Source organism: Lonchura striata, chromosome 1 (genome assembly GCF_046129695.1).
Source record: "Lonchura striata isolate bLonStr1 chromosome 1, bLonStr1.mat, whole genome shotgun sequence".
Classification (NCBI taxonomy): domain Eukaryota; kingdom Metazoa; phylum Chordata; class Aves; order Passeriformes; family Estrildidae; genus Lonchura; species Lonchura striata.
The window spans coordinates 87,736,788-87,759,563 of NC_134603.1; the positions used below are offsets into that span (position 1 = coordinate 87,736,788).

The 22,776-nt window shown below is 44.7% G+C and overlaps 1 protein-coding gene across 2 annotated transcripts in view; it reads right to left on the reverse strand.

Annotated features, from left to right (window-relative positions):
• E2F3 (E2F transcription factor 3) overlaps positions 1–22,304 on the reverse strand; it is a 41,779-nt gene extending 19,475 nt beyond the window's left edge. The window contains exon 1 of one of the 2 annotated variants that reach the window (XM_077785566.1): positions 21,961–22,304. In XM_077785566.1, coding sequence (XP_077641692.1) covers positions 21,961–22,290 — 330 coding nt within the window. In that variant the 5' untranslated portion in view covers positions 22,291–22,304. Of the gene's footprint in view, positions 1–21,413; positions 21,483–21,960 lie in introns of those variants that run through there. The other variant, XM_077785571.1, reaches the window with a different exon arrangement.
• Positions 22,305–22,776: the final 472 nt, after the last annotated feature.

The following is a 22,776-nucleotide window of genomic DNA, read 5'->3' on the forward strand; positions in this document are numbered from 1 at the left end:
CCTGGAAGAATGGCCTGTGCCTTGTTGATAAGGCTGGACCTATCACTAGCAGGCTCTAACACCATCCTACAAACTGGTGTCAAAGCTACCAGCCCATTTGCCTACCCCATTCCCAAAAACACCACCTCAGCAAGGCTGCTGCCTCCAGAGCAGAGCTCGGAGATTTTCAGTTGTGGTTCGCATCAGTGATTTCTTGCCACGCACATCCTTTGAAGAAAACAAGATTTTCACAGAACAGGCCTGATGCTGAACTTGCAAACTCATGGCAAGCAGCTGGGGGGTGGAGGGGGGGGTGGAAATGATGGGACACAAACACAAAGGGGACAGGATGTCACAGCAGACCAGCCATGTAAGAGATTTCTTGGTGTTAATTTCTTTGTATTGCATTTATATGTAATAGCTCCACCAACACAAGTCCACTTTTTATGTTACCCATTGAGATCAAAGTAAGCCAAATAAGGAAGTGATAGTTCAATTCACATGGTGTATGGCAGGGCACGACATCTCAGTGTGGCTTCAGAGCTGCTTACAGTGTTTCAGCCCTTCAGGAGACTTTCAGCCTCCTGAATAGCAAGGCTAAACTTGAACCGGACCACAGGAAAGAAATCTTTCCCATAATTTTACAGTTGATCTCAAAGAAAAACCATTGCAAAGCAAATCAGTCTCAAAATACATCCTACAGAATTTTTTTCTTTTGTATTTAAGGATTATTTTTTCTTTTAAACATCATCAACTTCAAAATAAGATTGCAATTGGATTTGTTTCACTGAGCGGTTTCCACTCTATGTGTGGAAATTAGCACAGCTACTTCGAAAAGAAAAACTTTTGAACACTGTCAGTTGTCTGCCAAATTGTCTATTAAACAAACAAGCCCTGAGATTGGGGGAGGAAGGACACTGAGAGCTGGAGAATATAATAGGATGAACTTCCTGGTAGGAAATTCCAGTAAATGCCACGGAGCATTAGATAAACAGGCTAAAAACTAATAGCAGCATTCTGAGCACATATATTGACACAGGAATCAGGAAAAGTGTAATTCCTCGCTTACAAAATGTACAGAATATAATGATAAACCTCTCTAGGAAGATGTAACTAGTAAGACTGGATACATACAAAGTGAAAAGTGAGGAGAAAGAGGAACACAAAGCCACACCAGGGCTATCTCAGTGTAGGTGCTCTGTAATGGTGTGCAAGATTGGGCTTGCTTTACAAAGTTCGCTCACTAAACTGCCTAAGCCACAGCATCTTGAGCTTTGTTTTCCTTGGATACAGGATCCCTACAAGAGAGGACAATGTCTGTGGAATTTCACAAATGAAGTTTCTGGAGTGTAGGTTTTCATGTCTACACGTGTCTGCAGCTCACGATGTCCCACCCTAGCACTCCAAACCTTTCTATATTCCATACAAAGTAGCCATAACAAGTTATATCAGAGCAGAACCATGGGACCGCTTCACTTGACTCACTGAGAGGTGATTCACAGGGAACCAACAATCTTGAACATTTTTTCAAAGATTAATGACGCTAAGAATACTTATGTAAATACTTCAGAAACTAGAAAACTACAACTAGAAGGTAACAAGTTTTTAAAACTCAGGTGCACTTGAGCATTGGTGTTGGGTATTCACATCCCCAAAGCAGGTGAATCATTCCTTAAAAAAGGTCAACACCAATCCTGACTCCATATTTTTAATTCACTGTCTGAGGTACAATGGCTCTTACATCTATCTGCTTTTTCAATTAATGTAATTAGTAATGAGAAATCAGATCTTAAGTAGCAAAACCTTTTATTCTGAAGTATTTTCTTAACCCAGTTCCACCCAAGTATAAAAGCATACAGCAGGATTCCCCAAAAGTAATAAATGGACTTTGAATCCATTTAGGGTGATAAAAATATTATCTAGTTTCCAAAGGTCGCTGTGAAAGTTGACAAAAAACATTCAGAAGACCCAGACAACATGCAATGATTTGCATTTACAGACTCAGACAATAAGAAATAACGTAGAGTCCTAAGCATCTACCATAACACAGTACAGTTCTGTACATTACATAAATTGTGAGTGTTAGTTCACTTTAAGGGAGTCTCAACACTGTTCAAATAGATTAACCCTGATACGTTATCTTTGCACCTACAAGTAACCATAATGCTGACTTTGCACAAGAGATCGATTTATCATTTGCAAGTTAATTAAGTATCGTTTCAAAAATTAAATTACCAGCATTATATACAAAAAAATAATCCTTACACAACTTTGATGAAGTTAACACAATAACCTCTTCCACACACCAAACCTCAGAGTAACAAAAATAAATAACAAGTGTCAAGAAACAGGAAAACATGGTTTACATATCCAAAACCAGCTATTCCCAGAAGGAGTCGGAAAGGAGGCTCCAGATTAGCAGAAAGCCAAGAAATAGATAAAAGATCATAAGAAGAGAGCAAGGGTGATAATCACAGATAGCAGGGCCCTAAAGACCCCAGTTATGGCTGACAGCCTCCTCCACCCAAGATCTGGAGCTGGTACTACCATCAGAAGGTTTCTCTTCAAAGCACCTCTCTTTCACTACAAGCTGAACTTGGTTTTCACCTAGCCTGGGTTGCTAAACTCTAGAAACTGATGACTTCCTCCCTCCCCACATCAAGGTAGGCAGCTGCTGCATTTACTTTTATTGCACAGGTCAGTTTGGCAACAGTTTACATGGCTGAAATTGCACAGAGATAGCCAAGTTCCTGACATTTTAAATGCTGTGTAATGTCACAAAGAACAACTAATCCACTGAGCTTTGACTGTGATGCACATTCTACCTTGGCAGTGTTTTATCAATGCATCAGCTACCATGGAGCAGAACAACCTGAGGTGCTGGCAAAATGACAACAAACTGATTTCAAATAGGAAGTTTTACTTACTCCCACTGACAAAGAGGGAATAAAAGACAAGATGGCAGCGGGCCTTAAGTGAAGTGAGTAAGTGTTGGTAGACTAAATAATTTTATTTTTCACATTTAAGAAAATTCTGTCATGCACAGGACAATCTAAAAAAACTGATGTGACAGCCTAATTTACAAGACAATAAGCAAAACAGATGGTTTTCCAGGGAGTCACAGGAAATCCATTACCTGTGGGAAAAGACATTAAAGTTGCTGTTCTTAGATTATATAGGATATTTTCAAACCATTATCCCTTTTGGCTTTGGTGGAGCAGAAAATATTCGGTCATACAGACAAACAAGGACCTTAACCTCTGTGAAAACTGACTCAACACCAGACATAATCTGTCCCTTCTACTTTGCATTTTTTACAATGCATTTCCTAAATGAAACAACTTGAGATGACCTCTTCAGAAAAATTAGTAGCACCCTGAAGTCTCAAATTTTAAAATTAAGTGAATTTGCATTCTTCTCTTTAATCTACACATTTTGATGAAAGAATCTGACTTTCTAATATCACCTCCTACATATCATAGACCCTAGTTGCTGTGCTATTGTAGCCAAGGATAAGAATGCAATTTTAGAATCTTTGTTATGAAAATAAAATGAACAAACACCTGTCAAGAAGTACCATAAACACAGTTGCTCCTACCAAAAACGCAAGTAGAAGTATTTGCTAACCTCAAGGTTGCTCAGAGTTGAAATTACAGAGCATAACTCTACAGGAGAAATTACAGCAAAACAGTCATTGTGTCAGAACTGGAAGGCATAAACTCATTATTTTCCCCTCATTTAAAAAAAATCAGATTTCCACTTCGAGTTTGCATTGTTTAAGCTTTCAATATTAAATGTGCTCAAGTTCAACAACTTAAGAAGTCCTTTAACACCAGAATCATCTCGGGGAGTGGCTGAGGTGGGAAAGCACCTCTGGAGATCTAGTCCACCTGCCACTGCTCAAAGAGAAGGCAACTAGAACAGGATGCTCAGGGCTGTATTCAGTTGGGTTTTTAATATGGCCAGCAACTGCAACTCCACAACCTAAGGGACCTGTTCAAGCATACCTTTGCTGTATAATCTTCTGTTTAAATGGACTTTCTTCATTACAATTTTTGCCCACTGCCTTTTATCCTGTCACTGGCTACCAATGAGAATGGCCTGGCCCAATTTTCTTCACTCTCTCCCATCATGTGTTTAAACGCCTCCAGGTGCAACAGTCCCAGCTATCTCAGCCTCTTCTTCTATATGAGATGCTCTGAGGCTTTAACCACCTTCATAGCCCCTCACTAGACCTGCTCCAGTATGTCCATGTCCTCTCATAACAGGGAACCCAGAACCGGACCCAGCATGTCACCTGTGTCTCACCAGGGTTGAGCCGAGGGAAAGGATCTTCTCACTCTGCAGAGCTGCTTTCCAGCATGTTTGTTCTAGCCCATGCTGGTACCTGGAATTATTCTTCTGGAGAGGCAGGACTTTGCACTTCCTTTTGCTGAACTTCATGATGTTCCTGTCAGCCCCTTCCTCAAGACTGTCAAAGTCCCTCTGGACAGAAGTGCAACCATCAGCTGTATCAACTATCAGTCCCAATTCTGTATCTCTTACCAATCCAGTCACTCCTTAATATTAATTTTATAAGCAAAATATTGCTTAAGTTGCACTGAAGGGCATTTTCTTTATACCTCAAATAACTCATGTTGCCCTGCTTAACAGCATCTTCTAATTTCAAGATCTCTCCCTTGCAAATATTAGTACTGAATCACATTATGTCATTTTAGGTATCAGTCACCAAAAACTGTTGACTGAGGCAAAAGTATCCCCACTCTTGCTAAGTTTTTTGTACATGCCAGGATGCAAGCCTCAGTGCCATGGCCTCTCAGTGTTGTGCTGGAAGCTGGTGTGCAGTTGCTTGTCCACTACAGACTTTTCAGAAGTGCTGCTTTCCAGGATACAGGCCCCCTTTCATAAGGCATGGCTTGCATTCCCTGTGCTCTGGCATACAACTTCGCCTTTTGCCGTACTAAAGACACAGTGTGTCTGAATGTGCCTACAGAGCAAGCTGTGAGAGCTCCATTATCATCTACTATTCTGCTGGCAATTACTATCAGTAACAGTTTTTTTGTTTACTTCTGTGACAACGATGAAAGCACTCCATCATATTGGGATTAGTGAAAATACTCACTGGAATCAATCAAAAGGACACTTTCCTTCCACTTAGCCAATTTTTTAAACCAATTTCATATTGAAAGTTACTTTTGTTAATCAAAATGCTTTACAAAATTAAATGTATTTTCTATAAGCCTCATTCAAATGCCAGACAGCTGTACTTTTGTTAACTTCTAGCTTTTGGCAGGAGAAGAAGGGTGAAGGTAGGAAGAGCTGGCTGTGGGATACTGCTGGTAAACACTTTTGGAAACACCACAGGCACTCTTTGCAGTGCTGTATACAGAAGAACTCCATTCTCATAACTGCACACTACTCAAAGCCCTACAGAAAGGTTTATTTCAAGACTATTGGCCACCCCAACTATTCTGGAAGTCTTACGGGCAGTGGCACAAGGCTGGAAGAGCAGAATGTTAGCAGAGGGGCAAAAGAGACAACATCTGGATTGAAAGCAGAAATTTGTGCATCTATTTGTGAGCTTTAATTTCCTTTGATTGTAGCCTAAAGTTCAGAGAAAGTCCCATTTGGCTTCTTGTACTGTGGCCTTCCCCCTCTTTCCTCTTGCACTACCTATCCTGTTGCATAACTATGCAGCTATTAGAACTATCCTGTAGGCAATGGACAGCTAAATGGGATTTTCCAGAAGCCTGGGGAAGTCTTCCAGTGGAATCTAGCACTAAAATATTACCTATTAAAGTCCACACTAAAAATTCCTTTCTTTAAATAACTTTGAAGAGTGAAGAAATCTATCTACTCAATTCAGGCCCATGGGTTCTTCCCCAAACATACCTTAATCTGCTCAGAAGATAAATGACCACATGGTTTAATTGTGCCTTCTTCACAGAAGCCATAACTTTCTCTCTTATGATCAGTACACCTTGATCCTTTTCACTTTCAAATGTAGTCCCACTTATGAGTCATCTTTCCCTCCTCTCACACACCCTTTTCAGTCTCTCCTCTTCATCCTTTTCCTCTTGTTTTAGTAAAAGCTGTAGGTAGAGTGAACTAAAATAGCAAGTTTCACAACTGGACATGAAACATCTTAAATTTAGATCAAATAAGGCCTTCAAAAGTACACGAGAGCTTCCCATCCAGACAGATTTATAAAAGCTACATATAATTATGGAAAGGAGTAGGAATAAAAATAGCTTGTGGACGATGCCCTCTCTCAACAATATATGGATAGGAAGGAGGAGAGCCTACTCTTAGAAGCAGGAGAAAAGGTAACTTGAGGCAGCCGTAGGAAGCCCTCACCAGTCTGCAGGCTTGCTAGATTGCTATAAATCCTTAAGCATGATAGATTCCCATAGAAGCCCTCATTTCCTACACTAATTGTTTTCCCAACCCTAATTCCAAATTATAATCAAACTGTAAAGCTAAGATTACCCCAGAAAACTTGACTATATCTCACTATCTGAGGCTGGAAGTTCTTATCAAAGCTAAAGCAGAGACAGTCTTGGACAAAACCTGCTTTGCCAGTCATCGGTTTGTCTTGGAAGTCTAAAATTCAAGAAAACACAAAAACCTGTTGTCTTGCCTTGACATCCGTAACTCCTACCCTTTCAACAGGCGCCTGCTGATGATAGCAGCAAGAGTAGTCTTACTCCTGAATTTCCTCCCACGCTTTGCACTGGCAAGGAGCCCTCATGCACTCTGTCCTGACTTGGAACGAGTTCTGCAGCCTGGTCCTTTCCACCGCAAACTGGAAATTTCGTGTCCACTTCAGGTAAATACATTTCATTGAATTAAATACAAGAAAGTAAATATGGCAGAGTTACAGTGCTCCTTGTGTAAAACACTGACTTCCAAGATAAACAGGAATGCTACACAGCTTTCACATATTGCTATCCTGCAAGCATTTCAATGCACAATGGTGCTAAAGAAAGTATCAGGAGAAAGATGGAAATTTTGGCAGCTGCTGAGGGGAGAACTGAGGCTCCTGGCAGTGGGCAGCATGTGTAAGGATTGCGAGATAAACACATCAGACCTTTTTCGCAAGTAATCAATAACAAAATAGTTATGTTTGAAAACAGACAACAGATTAAAGTGAAACTCTTATTTCACAGCCCTGTGAGTTACAGGCTGCCTCCAAAGTTAGTTCTGCACTAGCCGAGTTTGTAGTGGAGGTTTACTTACAATAACAATGATACACCTTCTTTTAAGTCAAAGCTGAAATTCAGCAGTATATTCTGGCCACAAAGGCAGAATTCTGCTGTAGCATGGAATAAGCAGGGCCCTGGATGGTCTCGCTGCAATGCATGCTGGCTCCACCTCACCATTTGCGGGGCAGAAAGGAGACTTTGCTATTTGTGCAGTCACAAAACTCAACCTTCCTCGGCCAACTTTGCATGTGGCTGGTGTTCATTACTACCCCTCTGACCAGAAGCTCTATGAGCCTTCCCACCTTCATAAACTACACAACACAAGACCCTCGGCCACAGCTGCTGTGGCTGTTGATTGTAAAAGCTATCCCAGTTGTTATCTCCAAGGATTCTGTGATCTTTCATGCAAGACCACAACTCTACTTTCACCTATTAACAATTAGTCACATTAAAGCCCTGTTTAGAGCTGTACCCGTCAGACTGTACCTGCCAGGGTAGCACAGCCAGTCTTTCCTCTAGAGGTATACCCTGACAGCTGTGATTGCTAAGAAGGCCTCCAGTATTGCAAGCTCACTACATACATAACTTCTAGGCACAAATTACATTTATATCCTCGCCTACTTCAGTGACAGCCATCAGACTGTAATTAAGTTACACGTAGCCTGGGAGCCTCTGTCAGGGACTGAAAGACAAATGTATGAGGTGCAAACAGGACTGAGCAGATTCCCAGTTTAAGCAAATATGGCTTTCCTCCATGAACTGAGGATGCTTTCAGCCATAGTTACTCCTCCATGTGCTCACAAACCTGCTATACTGCCTCCAAGCCCTTCAAAGCTGGAGATGGGGAGAGCGTGTGAGCTCCCCCCAGCCCTTGGGCACTGCTGGCCGGGCTGTGGCAGCTGCATGCCCTCGCTAACCCAAGCAGAGAGTAGTGGTGCAAAAGCTGCCTATTTCTTAACAGAGCCATCTGTTAAGGTTTCATTCCGCACAACTCCACTGGCTTCTAGGAGATGCTGAGGTCACACACAGAGTGAGACTCTCGGTCTGCTGCCACTCCAAGCAAGCGTCCCGTGCGTGGGGAGAGGGCATGGCCAGGGGCAGCCGCTGCTGTCCACCTCCACCCTAACCCCGTGGCTGGGCCAGGGAGCTCCCTGTGCTGAAAACTAATCACTCAGCCAGTGTTAGCTTTCAGCTGGAGCAGTCCCCAGTCTGACAAGCACAGGGCAGGCGTCAAAGCAGGGAGGGAGGGCAGCATGACCCTATTTGTGGAGGCACCAATTTGGATCGTGGCTGCAAGTTGACTCTGAAACCATATCGCCAAAGGGTCCCCCAGCATGGTTCCAGGAAATCCCCTCTGTCATGGGAAGCACTTCTAGTAGCACAGACTTGGTTCCCAAATCATCCTTTCCTTCCTAGCCCGCGAGGCAATTAAGGCTACTCTGCCTATGAGAGGATTACATTTCATTTCCAAGAACGTGCAGATAGGAAACAGCGGGATATTTTAGTGTCCAAGACAGACAGCCGTTCTTGTGCTGCTGAACTGAATGAATACAGCATGTTGGTCTAGGGCACAATGGTGAGGATCAACGGGAAGACCTCTATCCCTCAATAACCTCCTGCAGAAAACCATCATGACTGAAGTGCTTTGCATTTCAATCCCTGCATGAAACTAGTGACCACCTGAAGGATCTTGACATGGTATTTAATCCTCTTCTCCATGTTACTGTCTTCAGAAACACCCAACAGTTTACCAAGCAGCACAACTGCTTAACAGCGTGTGACTATTTAAAATGCTGAAAGCAAGTCTTATCATATCTACCCTAAAAGATATCCTCAAAGTGTAACAAGGAAACTGGAACCATCAGTTAGTAATGTTATCACTCTTTCCTCACAGCAGAAAACAAGGAGAAAAAAGCTAATCAAATACTACCACCTTTCTTCCCCTCTGCTATTGCTTCTCCTAACATTGACCACATTTGTGGTTAAATGCAGGGAGTCAAACTTCCTATAAGCAGTGCTGTTATGGTTCCAGATTTCCACTGTGGTTCAGCTGTATCACAGCTCTGGAAAGGCAAACTGGCGTGTGCTCAAACCACCACCTTCCTTTGTTTGGGTGAAAAAATTCTATATTGTGACTCTAAAAGGTTCTTTACCTGAATCACCTCGCTGGCTTGCCTTCCAAGATTAAAGATCTTAATAGTAAACTTAAAAAAACCACTTTGCTGAAATTGATATTCTGGATAAAAATGCTTAGTAAAAATACTGATGCAATTTCATCACACTATAGGAGATGCATGTAGTGAGTTAAAATGTACCTTCCCATTGAGAAAATACTTTTAATTCAAAGTTCTGGCTGGGAAGATCACTGTACCTGCTCCATGCTGGGGCTCATGTCCACGCAGTCATGGAAAGGCACTCAAATACGAGGCAGAGCAACAATGAGGACAAAAAGCATCATCTATCAGGGAGAGGTGAAGTACATGTAGAAGGCATTCAGCATCACTCGGCAGCAGAAGGAAAAATACATTTTCATATGATTTGATCAACACAAACCAAAGAGACTGGGCTAAATCTGGACAAAGAATCTGACATCAGCTTTTCAGGAGGAAAGCAAACCTTCCAGCACCATTGCAGAGAGGCAGGCAATTCCTTATCTTCTAGGCATGCCACACTTGCACTTTCAGTGGGAAAGTCAGGGTAGCTCTGGTGAGCAAGTACATTTGCTGGGATCTTTATGCCAACCCTCTTACACCATTGCACTACTACACAAAGTTCAGGATCTGTTGTATTGCCATCCAACAAGTCAATAAGGCAAGCTCAAGTATCTGGTATTTTTAGCTAGATATACTACAGCACCTCATAGATGCGTCAAGTTTTCTCCCTGCAAGATCTGAAGGCAATTCCCCCCTTCTCTGCTGCTGGTCGAACAGAGTTTGGGACCTGCTCTCCACATGCTGAGGCAACTGAGCTTTTTAAACAGCTGGGAAAGCCACACTTCTCCACTTGAAATTAAGTACTTAAAACAGATAAAACCCCTGTCCAGTACAACTGGTGCTGCTTCCCCACCTTAGAGGAAGTAAGGAAGTGGTTTGAAACTGGCATTGAGGCCATCGAAAGAATAGTCAAAAATGCCCCAAAACTTCACAAATCTTAAAGGGGAAAGAAAAAGACTGAAATTCTGATCCTTTCTTACTGAGAACATGATAACTCCCAATTCACTTCAAAACAGAAAGATCTGATTTCGGCCTTAGAGAAAGGAGTCCATCTTAGTGTCTGTACTGCAGATGAGAACAATCACATTTTTGCTTGCTCTGACGTATTGCTAAATTGATTATTCTCCAGGACTAGGAAAGAGAGAGAAAGGAGAGAGATTGTAATCACCTGTATAAAATTCTTTTGGGTGAAAGAAGTGAATGCATCTTACTTTTCCTAGCAACCCTCTTTCCTAATTCTGAAGCAAATAAATCACACTAAGGATAGTACCTTGAACATATGGCTCTGAATAAGGGGGATTTGCCTCCTTTTCTCTTTCTTTTCTCCTCTAAATTAAATATGCCAGTCTCTGGAATTCCCTACACATTCCCTTTCACAGCAAAAGGGGTTTCTGTCCCCCTAAAATACAAATACCACCAAAAAAAATTCCTTTGTAGCTGCTAACTTAATTCTTCCCACAGAAGGCTGTACCTAAGTTTAATATCTAGCTAACTGCACACAACCTGTTCACTACTGTTGCATTCACTTCCCACATACTCAGCAAACACGATGCTAACAAGACGAGAATTGGGAAGGACTTCAGTGCGCCAAGACCAGCAGCAACATGAAGAGCATCTCTACAGATGAACAGGTCATAGTAATGCAAGAGGCTGCCAAATGATCTTACATCTTTGTCATCTCTCTTGAAAACACCTACAAAGCACATGGCTCCAAGTACAGAAACTCAAGGGATGTGTTTTTATTTTGCCCTTTGCTTTTCCACACACAAGACACCTCACACTGCACAGTGTGGGCTTTGAATGCTCCCTGGCTTTCTGCAGAGCTGCTTAAGTGGAGGACCAGTGGGAAGGATGCTGCTAACCCCTAGATGTGAAAGAGGCTTTCCACAGACACCCTGCAGGAAGGGGGAAACACTCCTGGAGTTCCTCATTCCCCTGCCTGCAATCCAAGAAGGCAGCTGGTGATACTGCGTGGAAGACAATCACAGAGAAGTTTGCCAGTAGGAACAAAAGGGTAACAAGGATGCCAAAAGCCAACGGTCTGCATTTTTCCTTATTTTTGGTAAGCAAAAATAAAAGCAAGCAACATGAATGTGACTAGCAATAGAAATCAGGAAGGAAATGTAAATGATTTTGTAGAAAGCGTGAATCAAAGTCATACCAAAAGCCACCTGAATGTTTCTCTATCATAGGCAATTTCTCATGTTCTTTTATGTCATCTTTGCAGTGTCAGTTTTTGAGAGAACAATTCTCAGCTCAGCATGACAGAACAGTAATACCAACGGGCATGCAGAACATTAGCATGTTATAAATAAACTGCTAATCTGAGGTGGGAAAAATCATCAAGGCAGCTCTTATGATTAAGAATCAGAGAAAGAAAATGAGCAACTTGCTTATGCTTTCAAGACACTGCATTTTACAAAAAAAAAAAAAACAAAAAACAAACTTTTTCTAACCCATAATTCCTGAGGGAAAGAAAGAATAAACCCAGTGAATAAACCTATGGTTGAGACAAAGAAGCCAGTGAATACGCTATTATAATTTTATAATTTTTAAAGCCCTCCCTGCACTCACCTCAAGTAGTAAGTTGTCTTTTTTACTGGCAGAAAGAATTTTGTGCTTAAGGGTACTACAGCCGGGTTGTGAAGTTTCAGCTTCCTCTCACCCGACTTGCAGTTTTACATAACTCCCCCAGAGACACTTTTTGTCACAGATACTGCGCAGCTGAAAGTAAAAAAAAAAAACAACAAACCAAAAAAAAAAAACCAAAAAAAAAACACACACAAAAAAAAAAAACACCCAAAAAAGTATGAGGTGCAGAAGCATTATACAGCAATTCAGATCTAGGTTACTTAGAGCCACTCAATAAAACTCTTACCATGAAAAGTGAAACTTTATTCTACTGAGCCGACGGCCAGGATTATTTGTGCCTGTGATAGCCCTGATCACTACCCTCCGCCTGCCCCGTGTGCAGTTCCCTTCCCACCCTGTCCCCAAGTCTGCAAGGACAGATAACGCCCCGCCACAGCATGGCTGCCACCTCGGGTATTATTTCTGTCCTGCTCCAGCATTGTCGCTCTGTCCCAGCATGACACTTACCAAGCATTGCTATAAAAATTTCTGCGAATATCTATGTTTTCCATGAGCGGAGATAATGGCCTCATTGCAATAGCCTTGATAAAAGCTCCAACAAGACAGCTTTCAGATCTCACCACACAAAAGCCTTCTGTTGAGGGCTGTAACCAACATCAATTCCTGCTATGCGAAGACATTAGACAAAGTGTGAACTAGCTCACTGTATGGGGACAAAAACTGACTGTCAATGTGCACGACCAACGCTGTCTAAAAACACAACGCTGGCAAGGCGAAACAGCACCAGCATATATACATGGTAATTGCCATTTAATTCCAGAATTAACAGCACAAGAAAACAAATGCTGAAGGCACTATTAGGTTACTAGCATTGCTCAAGACATTCTAATTCCATATAATTCATTTCTAGTGTCCCTGGTAGGAAAATGACTTTAAAAACAGCAGATGTTAAAAAACACCCAAGCAGAAGGTGAAGGAAAGCCCACTTTCCATTACAGCAGCACTCAGAGAATGCAGCAAAGCCTTCAGATCTGCTCCTTAGAGCATGCATTTTCCTATAGAATCATGGAATAGCTTGGGTTGAAAGAGATCTTTAAAGGTCATCTAGTCCAACCCCCCTGCAATGAGCACTGACAGCTAACTAGATCAGGTTGCTCAGAGTCCCATCTAACCCAGCCTTCAATGTTTCCAGGAATGTGTACCTATCACCTGTCTCAGCAACCTGTTCCAATGTTTCATTAGCCCTGCCTTAAAAACCATCTTACATCTAGTCTAAATCCAGATTCTTTTAGTTTAAAACCATTACCCGTTAATAATCATAGAATAACCCAAGACCCAGAGGATCAGAATCCAACTCCTGGTCCTGCAGATCCTCTGTATCCCTGATAATCACACTATGTGCCTGACAGCATTGTCCAAAGGCTTCTTGAACTTCGCCAGGCTTGGTGCTGTGACTACTGCCCTAGGGAGACTGTTCCAGTGCCCAACCACCCTCTGGGTGAAGACTGTTTTGTAATTCCCATCCTAAGCCATGGCAGACAACCTGGGACACACAAACCACCATTCCACCTATGGTACAAGATGAAGCCTTCTCTGTACATAATTTTGTACTTTTTACATACTTATCTGCTTACACTCAGGTAGCATCCAAAAAGTCAGAAAGGCGCCTATTGGCAATGTCAGTGGACTTCACCAATATAATTGCTGGGCCAAGAGATAAGGCTTTTACTTCCAGACCTGAAATTTGCCAGATGACCTCTTAAATTGAAGGTCTAGGAAGGAGGGATGCAAACAAGTCTACAAGTCAGTTTGTTTCTGAAAAACATTTTAAAGGTAAACTTGAAAGCTAGGTTTTTAGATAGCATAGTACACTCACCCCATGGAGAAGTATTTCACGCTAAAATTACATCTGTACTTTAAAATGTGTAAAAAATATAAAATCCTACAGTGCATATTCAGTGGCTTGCAAAAAAAAAAAAAAAGTATCTGTTACTGCACTCTAATTTTAGTATGCTTTTATAACTAACGGGTAAAACCAAAAGTAAGACAAAGTTATATTCAGAGAGAACTAGTAAAGTGGACCAATGAGCTTGACATGACGTATAAGAATTCGACTCGTGCATCGTGCGCACCATTGAGCCCTAAACCAGAGACCTCTAATGTCACCTTAATTAACAAGGAAGGAAGTTTGCCAATGAGTTCCTTCACTCGCCCCCCCTCTTCTAGCACTGTTATGTAATATGCAACAACCTTTGAACCAACAGCTGTACAACAAGCAAAAAAACCCAAACCAGAATAGCATGGTTAAGACGAGAATGTCTTTCAAGAAGTTCATTAATGAAAATTACTTTTAGAATCTATGCATACATAACCAACAGACATACCACAACTCCAGGCAGGAATGCTGGAGCTGAAGCAGCAAAGGCTAAGCAAACATCTCTTGTTCTCCAGATGCCCAATACAACTTTTTTTTACCAAAAATAGTTCTTTACATGTTTTCTAAAAGTTTTCACAGATTTTTGCAAAACAACTAGTGGCCCACAAGGTCGATGAGACATGACCATAAAATTACATTGTAAAAATAAATAAAGCCAAAATAATAGCAGCCTCTGCTTTTAACAGTGATTTGTCCATATAAATCCCCAGATACCAAGGACTCAACATCTGCAATACTGCAATTGCGCATCACAGGAAACACCCCATATCTTCTGAAAAATCAGGTTCTAGACCCTCGAAGTGAGGCACCTGAATATGTCACCAGCCTTATGTGATGGACACCTCTGGGCCTAAATGCAGCCACCTACAAGTTGGAAGAATCTTGAAAGTAGCTGGAGGTGATCAAGTCTCTTACTCCAAGAAAGCAATGAAACGGAATACTGGTATTAGTTTTAGAGCCAGGAATACAGAAAAGCTATATTTGCCCACATACCTTAGCATACTTACAGAAGAGATGCCAGCTGATTCTGAGAAGATGATCTTTAATGCTCCTCTTTGCCCTCCTAGCTTAGTCCTGGGCCAAAGAGCTGGGACACAAAACACCCGAGCGCTGCAGGGCACACATGTGCAGCAGTGACAGAGATAGCATGTTCGTTTTCACACTGTCACAGGTCAGGTCAACAACTGTTCACGTTCATAAGTGGGACAGGAGACTCATGACACACGCCATTAACCTTAGGCAAGCTCAGTTTGCAAACAACTACCAGCACATTTGCTATGCATTCATGTATGTATAAAAGGGATGCTAAAACCCATGAAGTAGTACTCTTACCACACAACAAAGGCCATTTTCATTAAGCTCTGGCTTAATCAACACCTAGTCAAGCTCCTGCCTTCTCCTTTTACAGGGCTTGCAGATGCAAATATTTACCACAAGCCATGTTGAGCTGTCAAGGCATTAAGAACTCCATGAATGCCACTAGATCCAGCAAATAGCAGCAACATCCAAGCAGACAGCATAGTACTTCAAGAGACACCCATGCCAGGCATAGCACTTCCAAGTGTGGTTTTGGACCAACTTACTTGAGGAAAACAGAAGTTAAATAGTTCCTTTTTAAAGATGTGATAAATTGGGCAATTTTGCCAAGCCTGTCTTCAAACAGAACTGAAATTGAAACAGAATTCAAATACCTCACCAGCAGCAGCTCCAGCACTGCAGCAGCCCCATCTCAGAGGCACAGGCAGCCTCTCTCCCACTGCACACCACTTCCCCCAGGGAATACGACAGGAGTTTCTTCTCCCCAGAATTACTATTTTGTGCACAATCCTGGTCTTGAAAAATAACGTAAAGAGATGATTAACTGTCAGCCAAAACAAAAGCCTCAAGTCCAACTTAGTCATTTGTAAGGATAAAAGTTACCTCCATATATACATACTAAGGGCTGCTAGCTGTAAATGAGATTATTTGCAGAGACTATAAAACCTGGAGATTTAGTTACTCTAAGAGCTTTCCATCTGCTGAAGCCCCACACTGGGCCAGGCTGGATCTTTGTAACCACTAGTGCAAGAAACTCACTGAAACTGAAGTCAGACTCAGAAACTGAGTGTCCAACTCGCCCTTAGCAGGCAGTTCTCCCACAAACCAGGACTAAAGCCTGAGCCACCTTCCCACTCCTGCACACCAGCACCAGGACCAGCCTTGCCACCAGAGCCATGGCCATCAGCCAAGCAGGCACCTTTGGAAGAGATGCCTGAAAGATACCATACTTGAAGCTACCAAGAAAAGCTCCTGTCTTCATTTCACACGTACCAATCTCATTCTTGGTGCTCTGAACAGGAAGGATGGCTGAATTTCCCTCCCACAACCACACCAGTCTTACTGGCCTGCAAAGGACTGGGCTCCAAAGAGGAATGGTGCTACTTCACTTTCCTTTTTGCATCTCATAAAGAGCCATTCCCACAGCAGCCAAGGCTACTCATCCCCTCTGTCCCACACCTCCCACTCCCCTCTCCAGGACCAGGTTAAAACCTCTTGAAACAAGGTCTGAAAGGGTCTCTCTGCAAAGTGAGTTTACCATGTGTTACAAACATCTTTCAAAGCTGCCAGGCCACAGAACTTTCACAAGTAAAAACTTACAACTACAGACACACTTGTTTTCACACCCATATAGTCCCTTTAAAAAAAGGACACCTTTCACTTTACATTAATGGCTTTCTTTTCAGGAGAAATGAATTGTCTGACACTCTTCAGAATGGACAAGACATCTGAGGACATAACTTATCATAAACTGGGCAGAGAAACATATATCAGAAAATCATTTTTCCCTACCACAATATCTAGGATCACCCAAGAACAATATAGACAGCAAGTTCAAACAGAAAAAAAAAAAAAAACAACAAAACGCAAGAAACAAAGAAAATTGTTCATTTTTCACACAAAATAGTTAAATAATGGCTAGAACTTGTTGCTACCTAAGGTCAAAAATACAGCTAGATTTAAACCAGGATCACAAAAATCACCAGCCACTGATAGCTATAAAACCCATTGTACACCTGACCAAGAAAATGTTCTCTTGACACATGAAGGGCTTTCCTGTGCAAGCCTCCTTCCCTGTGCTCTTTCCTGAAACACTTGCCACAGTCATAGTCACAGAAGTAGTGGGGGAACCCTTCATCTTGCAAATATACGTCTGTTCCTAAATTGAAAGATTATTCTCCTTGTAAATGCTTGCACGTACTCACAGATAAGCACATAGTAAAAATTAACAGAACAGCACCAACACACCTGGAACAAAATGAGGGGAAACAAAACGCCTGTATTTGCTTAACCAGGTGGAGCATCCTCTACAGAAGAATAAACAGGACATAAAATGACCCCTACCCAGATTTTGGTAAGCAGACTGGTGGTGCAAGGAAAATATACTCACAGAAAGAACAGTAAGACCAACATGATAAAATGGAAGTTTGATGGGGCAATTCAAAACCTTTGCACCACATGGGCAAGTTCCTGTCTCCTTCCTTCTTCTCACTCAGCCCACCTTGGGCCCAAGATGCCTGCCAGACCTAGTGTTCAGACCCAGCTCTTCTACCTTGTTGAAAAAAAAAACAAAACTAACCTGTCAGCATGGTAAGATGCTCCCCAGGCACACTAGGAGGGGAAGAACCCTGTCTGGCCATAGGCAGAGCAAACAAGATGATATAGAGAAGACAGAGAGGGAAAAGCAAGCCTACTCCTTCCAGCAACAGCTCAGCTGTTCATGGAACCCTGCCAAAAGCCCTTATCACCATGGGGCTACCCTACTCAGGAACTCTGGTGCAGATGGAGCCATACCAGCACAGCTGGTATGAGGACTCTGCATGAGGATAGCAAAGCCATCAGCAAGCTACAGCACATGGGCTGGAAAACTTGTAGGGTTTTGCTAGGATGCCCACTTTTCACAACATGTTTGCCAGCATGGTTGGGGCAATCATAATTTATACTTCTTTGACCTCACCTCAGACAACTGCACCCAAAGGACCATGTACCTCCTGGGGCTCAGAAACAGTGTGTTGCTGGAAGAGAGGGATTTGAACCAAAGAAAATCCCTTAAATGCTAGTCAAAAAGCAAAGGTGCCAGACTCATACTAACATTCATTTCTACTAACACAAAATATCAGCAAAGTAAACAGGTCTGAATATGAAAACACCTGTGCCTTCACATACAAACCTTTCCATTGCTGCAAAATAAAGAAAAGCTACTAGGTTAACTGCCTGCTTCTTTATGTTCTTCTCCCATACCTTAAATCCTTGTTCATTATTTATTTCCTATTTGGCTTGCTCCTTTACATAACACCTAGGAGAAAGACTGTGCATTACCACATTTTTCTCCCTTTCCAGCTGCATCTTGTTGAGAAGAAGGGAGGAAGGAAGAGGTACTTTCTAAACCACCAGAAAAATGAGAGAGGTACTAAGTATTCAGCTTGGAAATGTAAATCCTCCTGCCCCCTTCTGAAGTATGCCGAACTAGCCTCTCCACAGCTCATGTCATCTAAAGGCCACAGGAGTTCTCTAAAGATATTGTTGTTAAGAGGATTTAGCCCCTTTTAAAAAGGACTTAACATGTGGGTGGTGTCTCCATTTAAGCATTTTCTCATGGCTAAGAAAATGGCCCTCTTCTTAAAGGCTTATCTTTATAACCCAAAGACAGTAAGAAATTCTCTGCTATTTGAATTAGAAACATTTTGAGCAGCTTGCTTTTCTAGCAACCCCATTTCTGAGTACAGGATAGTGCTAATGGTAGTGACTTTCTCACACCAAGTGAGAAGGCAACACCTTCTCAAAGTGAGAATGCTTTTGGGGTACCTCATTGAACACTAACTTCTGCATTCTCATGAGGATCCAAGTCAATTCACAAACTCACTGACACCAAAACAGCATGGTGTCACAACTCCTGTGCTATATCCCTGGCCACCACTTTCTCTTGATGGTCCCTGGCACTTCCCAGACCTGCCATTAGCTGGTTCAACCTGCTTGCCCAGCAGAAAACCTTTATTTATTTAGGTCAGAGTTAATTTTCCATCCTGGGAAGCCTGAGATTCCAGAAGGGAAAAAGCACCAGCCCCCAGCAGGGTGCAGGAGAGCATGGGAGGATGCAGGACCACTGGCCCCTTGCCACAGCACAGTCTCCAGAGGATCAGGCTCTCCCAAGGGGTGCAAGCTGATGGTTGTTTTGCAAGGGTTAAATTCTTCATTACTGAGAGTGTTTAAGCTAGAGCAGGGGTTCAGATCCACCTGGAAACACTTTCTATGAACTCCACAGGAATCCTGCAAAAGGTCCTCAAGTTTAAAGGGCAGGCGGGGTGGGTCACAGCCTCCCAGAGCCAGAGCTCTCCAGGGCACAAGGGGCCAGTTAGCAACCCTCAGCCACAGAGCAAGGAACTGGCTCTGGACAGTATGGAGAAGCTTGCTTGGGACATGGAAGTGTGCAAATTCTCCTCACCATGGGGCTGGAGAGGCCTGTTGTTATGGACTAGGCCAGTTTTCAAGGCTTTTCCATCAGTGTTACATATGCACAACCACAGATAAAATAACCACCAAAATCCCAAGGGAAGCAGCTTACTTGGGCCAAAGAATCTTTTTCATTGGCTTGTGTAGTTGAACACCTCCCTGCACAGCCTAAACTATACTGCTGTACTGACTCTTTTTCAGGCATACCATAGTTTATATTTGGAAGTGATGGGTGGGTTGCCAGTGCAGTTACATCTGCAAGGCAAGAGTATTTTCATAATCTAACCAGTGCAGGTGTACTGGCCAAATTTTTAGACTTACCTCTAGTCTTTTGCATAGCAAGGCCTTGTTTCCAGCTGGGGTCTCATATGCCATCCACTATTTGCAACTCAATAATCAAGAGCTAAATTTATATTGGTGCTACTTTCCTGAGCTCACAGACTCAGATACCCAGTGTTTTCTCATTCCTTTCACCAGTCCCTAATATTAGTTAGTCAAAAATACTCTGCTAGGAACCAAGGGCAGAACAACCTCACCTCCTAGTCCCAGAAAAGCCTCCGTGACTTTCAAGGAAAGCTACCTGGAAGCTGCAGACTAGAAAGGGCAGGATAGCATCCCTGCCAAGCAGTTTGGGGTGCAGAAAGTCAAGGCAGAGCACTAGGGCGCTTCAGCCTGACTTCCCAAAAGATGGGTCTGTGGCAAACCAGCACAGCTCCAAGAAGGGCACTTGCATGAGCACAGCTGTCAGGGCAGAGCAGGATGCACAACCCCTTTCCTGGTGTGTGCCATGGATGGCTTATCACCCTGGGTGGGTGCCAGCCAGTGGCTGTAGATACTGCTGGCCTGACCACTCTCTTCCTCCTCCATCCCACATCTCTCCCCGAATTTAATATGGGGGCTGAGGGAATACAAGAAACGCATTACTTGTGTGGGGACTTCTTTGCAGGCAGAGGCCAAAATCACTGTCTCCACTTCCAAAACTTGGGGTGGAATTAAGCCTTCCCAGGTTTTTAAGGACAGGAATTCCTACCATTAGAGAGGTGAGCAGCATACAAAAAAAAAAAAAAAAAAAAAAAAAAAAAAAGGCACTAAAATCATACCTTAAGCTCTTACAGGAACCATTAATGAGAAATTTTAGGAGTTCCTATGACATCAACATCCCTCCCACAAAGGCAAAAAAGCCTGTATAATTTTTCTCCCAGAATCATCGTGTAACATATGCTCCTCTTTGCATTCACTTACCACCACCTTCTAGGAATCAACCTTCATGTAGGACAGCCAAATATTTACAAAGTGGCCTGAAGTAGCCTGCTTGACACTGAGTGCCGCTAAGATATGCTGAAGACCAAGAGCACCAAAAAAATAAATTCTTTTTTTACAGCAAAGATGCTTATTTTAAAAGTTAAAAAAAAATAGTAATTTTAAAAAAAGCTTTGGATGGGCTTTAATGAGCCTTGAAACTTCCACCACTAGATCAGCAACCAACACCTGCAAAAACCCACACAAGAGGCAGCTCATGCCATCCTCCCCAGCCTCCGAGCTGCCCCCAAAGCTCTTCCAGAAGTATTTCAGAATTACAGCACCATCCCACACCTGGACCATCACCGAGTGGATGCAGGGAAAAAGGGGGCGGGGGAAAGCGGTGTTAAACCCCCTTTTGCCCTGGCAGGGGCGCACCGGGGCGAGAGGTGGGAAGGAGTTGAGCAATGCCACGCCGCCGGGCGGGGGTCGTGGAGCCCGGGGGGGCAGGTGAGCCCCTCCCGGCGTCCCCGGCTCGGCGCGGATGCCCCGCGCCCTCCCCCACTCACCAAGTCGGCGGAGCCCACGAGGGCCAAGCGCGCACCCGAAATCGGCGAGGACAAAGAAAACCCCACGAGTGGGGGAGGAGGATTTTTTTTTTTTTTGAGGGGGGGGGGGGCGTAGATTTTAAGGAGGGGGCATAAATTCTAAAGCGGGGGGAGAGGAGGGTTGGTGCTCGCCGCCGCCCCACGAGTCACTGACCTGCTGCAGGGGCATTTCGGAAAGCGGCGGGGGACGGGGGCAGCCGGCCGGCGGTCGGGCTGTCCCAGGCCAGAGGGAGGAGGAGGAGGAGGAGGAGGAGGAGGAAGCGGCGTCCCCCTCCCCGCCCGCCCCGGCTCCCAGTCACAGCCGCGGCCTCCGCGCACGTGTGCCAGACGTCACCGGCGGCTCCGGGGGTGAAGCGGAGACACCGGCGGGGCACGGCCCGGCCCGGCCCCCCGCCCCGGGGCCCTTCCCCGCCGCTGGCTGCTCGCTCTTTGCACCCGTGCGGCGGGACGTGGCGGGGGATTATTATTTTCCCCCCTCCTTTTTTTTTTTTTTTTTCCTTTTTCCCCCCCTCTTCTTTTCAATAAGACCCGGCAGCGGGGGTTGGGAAGGAGGCAGGAAAGTTTATTGCAACAAAGCGCTGCCTCCGCCTTTCCTGCCCTCCCCCCCGCACCCCGCCCGCCCCCCGGGTCCGGCCGGCGGCGGGATCCCCCCCCGTCCCCTTCACCCTCCCCGCGGGGACGGGGGGTAAACACAAAATTACCGGGGGGCGGCCTCCGCCTCCGCCGAGAGCGGGCTGCAGCAGCGCCGTCCTGCCGGCGGTTCCGTGGGGGGTGCAGTACAGCGAGCTGCCAGCGGGCTGGCCCCCATCCGCCGCCGGGGCAAAGGCACCGGGAGCCTGGGAAGCGGCGGCGGCGGAGGAGGAGGAGGAGATAACACAGGGCGCCCCCGCCACGGCGCCGGTGCTGCGGATCTGGATGAAGGTGCCGGCGGCAAAGCGGGTCGGGAAGCCGGCGGGGGCTGCTCTGGAGTCCGTGGACGGAGCGGGCGGCGGCGCTGCTGCCGGGGCCGAAGGCTGGAGTCCCCTTCTCATCCTTCCCTCCGGGTCTGTCCCCGCAGCCGCGTCTCCTCCTCCCCCCCGTCCCTCCTCCCCCCCCGGCCTTCCCAGCTCCTTTCCTCCTCGATGCCGAGGCCCCGTGCAAAATACTGGGGGCTGCGGGTGCCGGGGGGGCCCCGGCTGCAGGATGCGGGGCGCCGGGGGGGGACGGAGGCGGCGGGGCGGGCAGATGCGGCGGATGGAGCGGGGCCGCTCCCGCTGTGTGGGGCCGGCTGGAAAATGGCTCCAGGAAGCGGCGGCTGCTGACAATGAATGAAGGGAAAGGAGACGGGTTACGCGCCAAGGGCCTCCCGCGAAACTCGGATTTCCCGCCCTCTTTTCAAACCAAATTTGCATGTCCCCGCCCCCGGGGCGCGCCCTGCCCGCCTCACCGCCTCATTGGCCTCCGCCGACCTCCGCGCCGTCCAACGGGGGGGCCGCCTCCCCGCCCCTCCGTCTTCCCATTGGCCCGGGCGCGGCCGC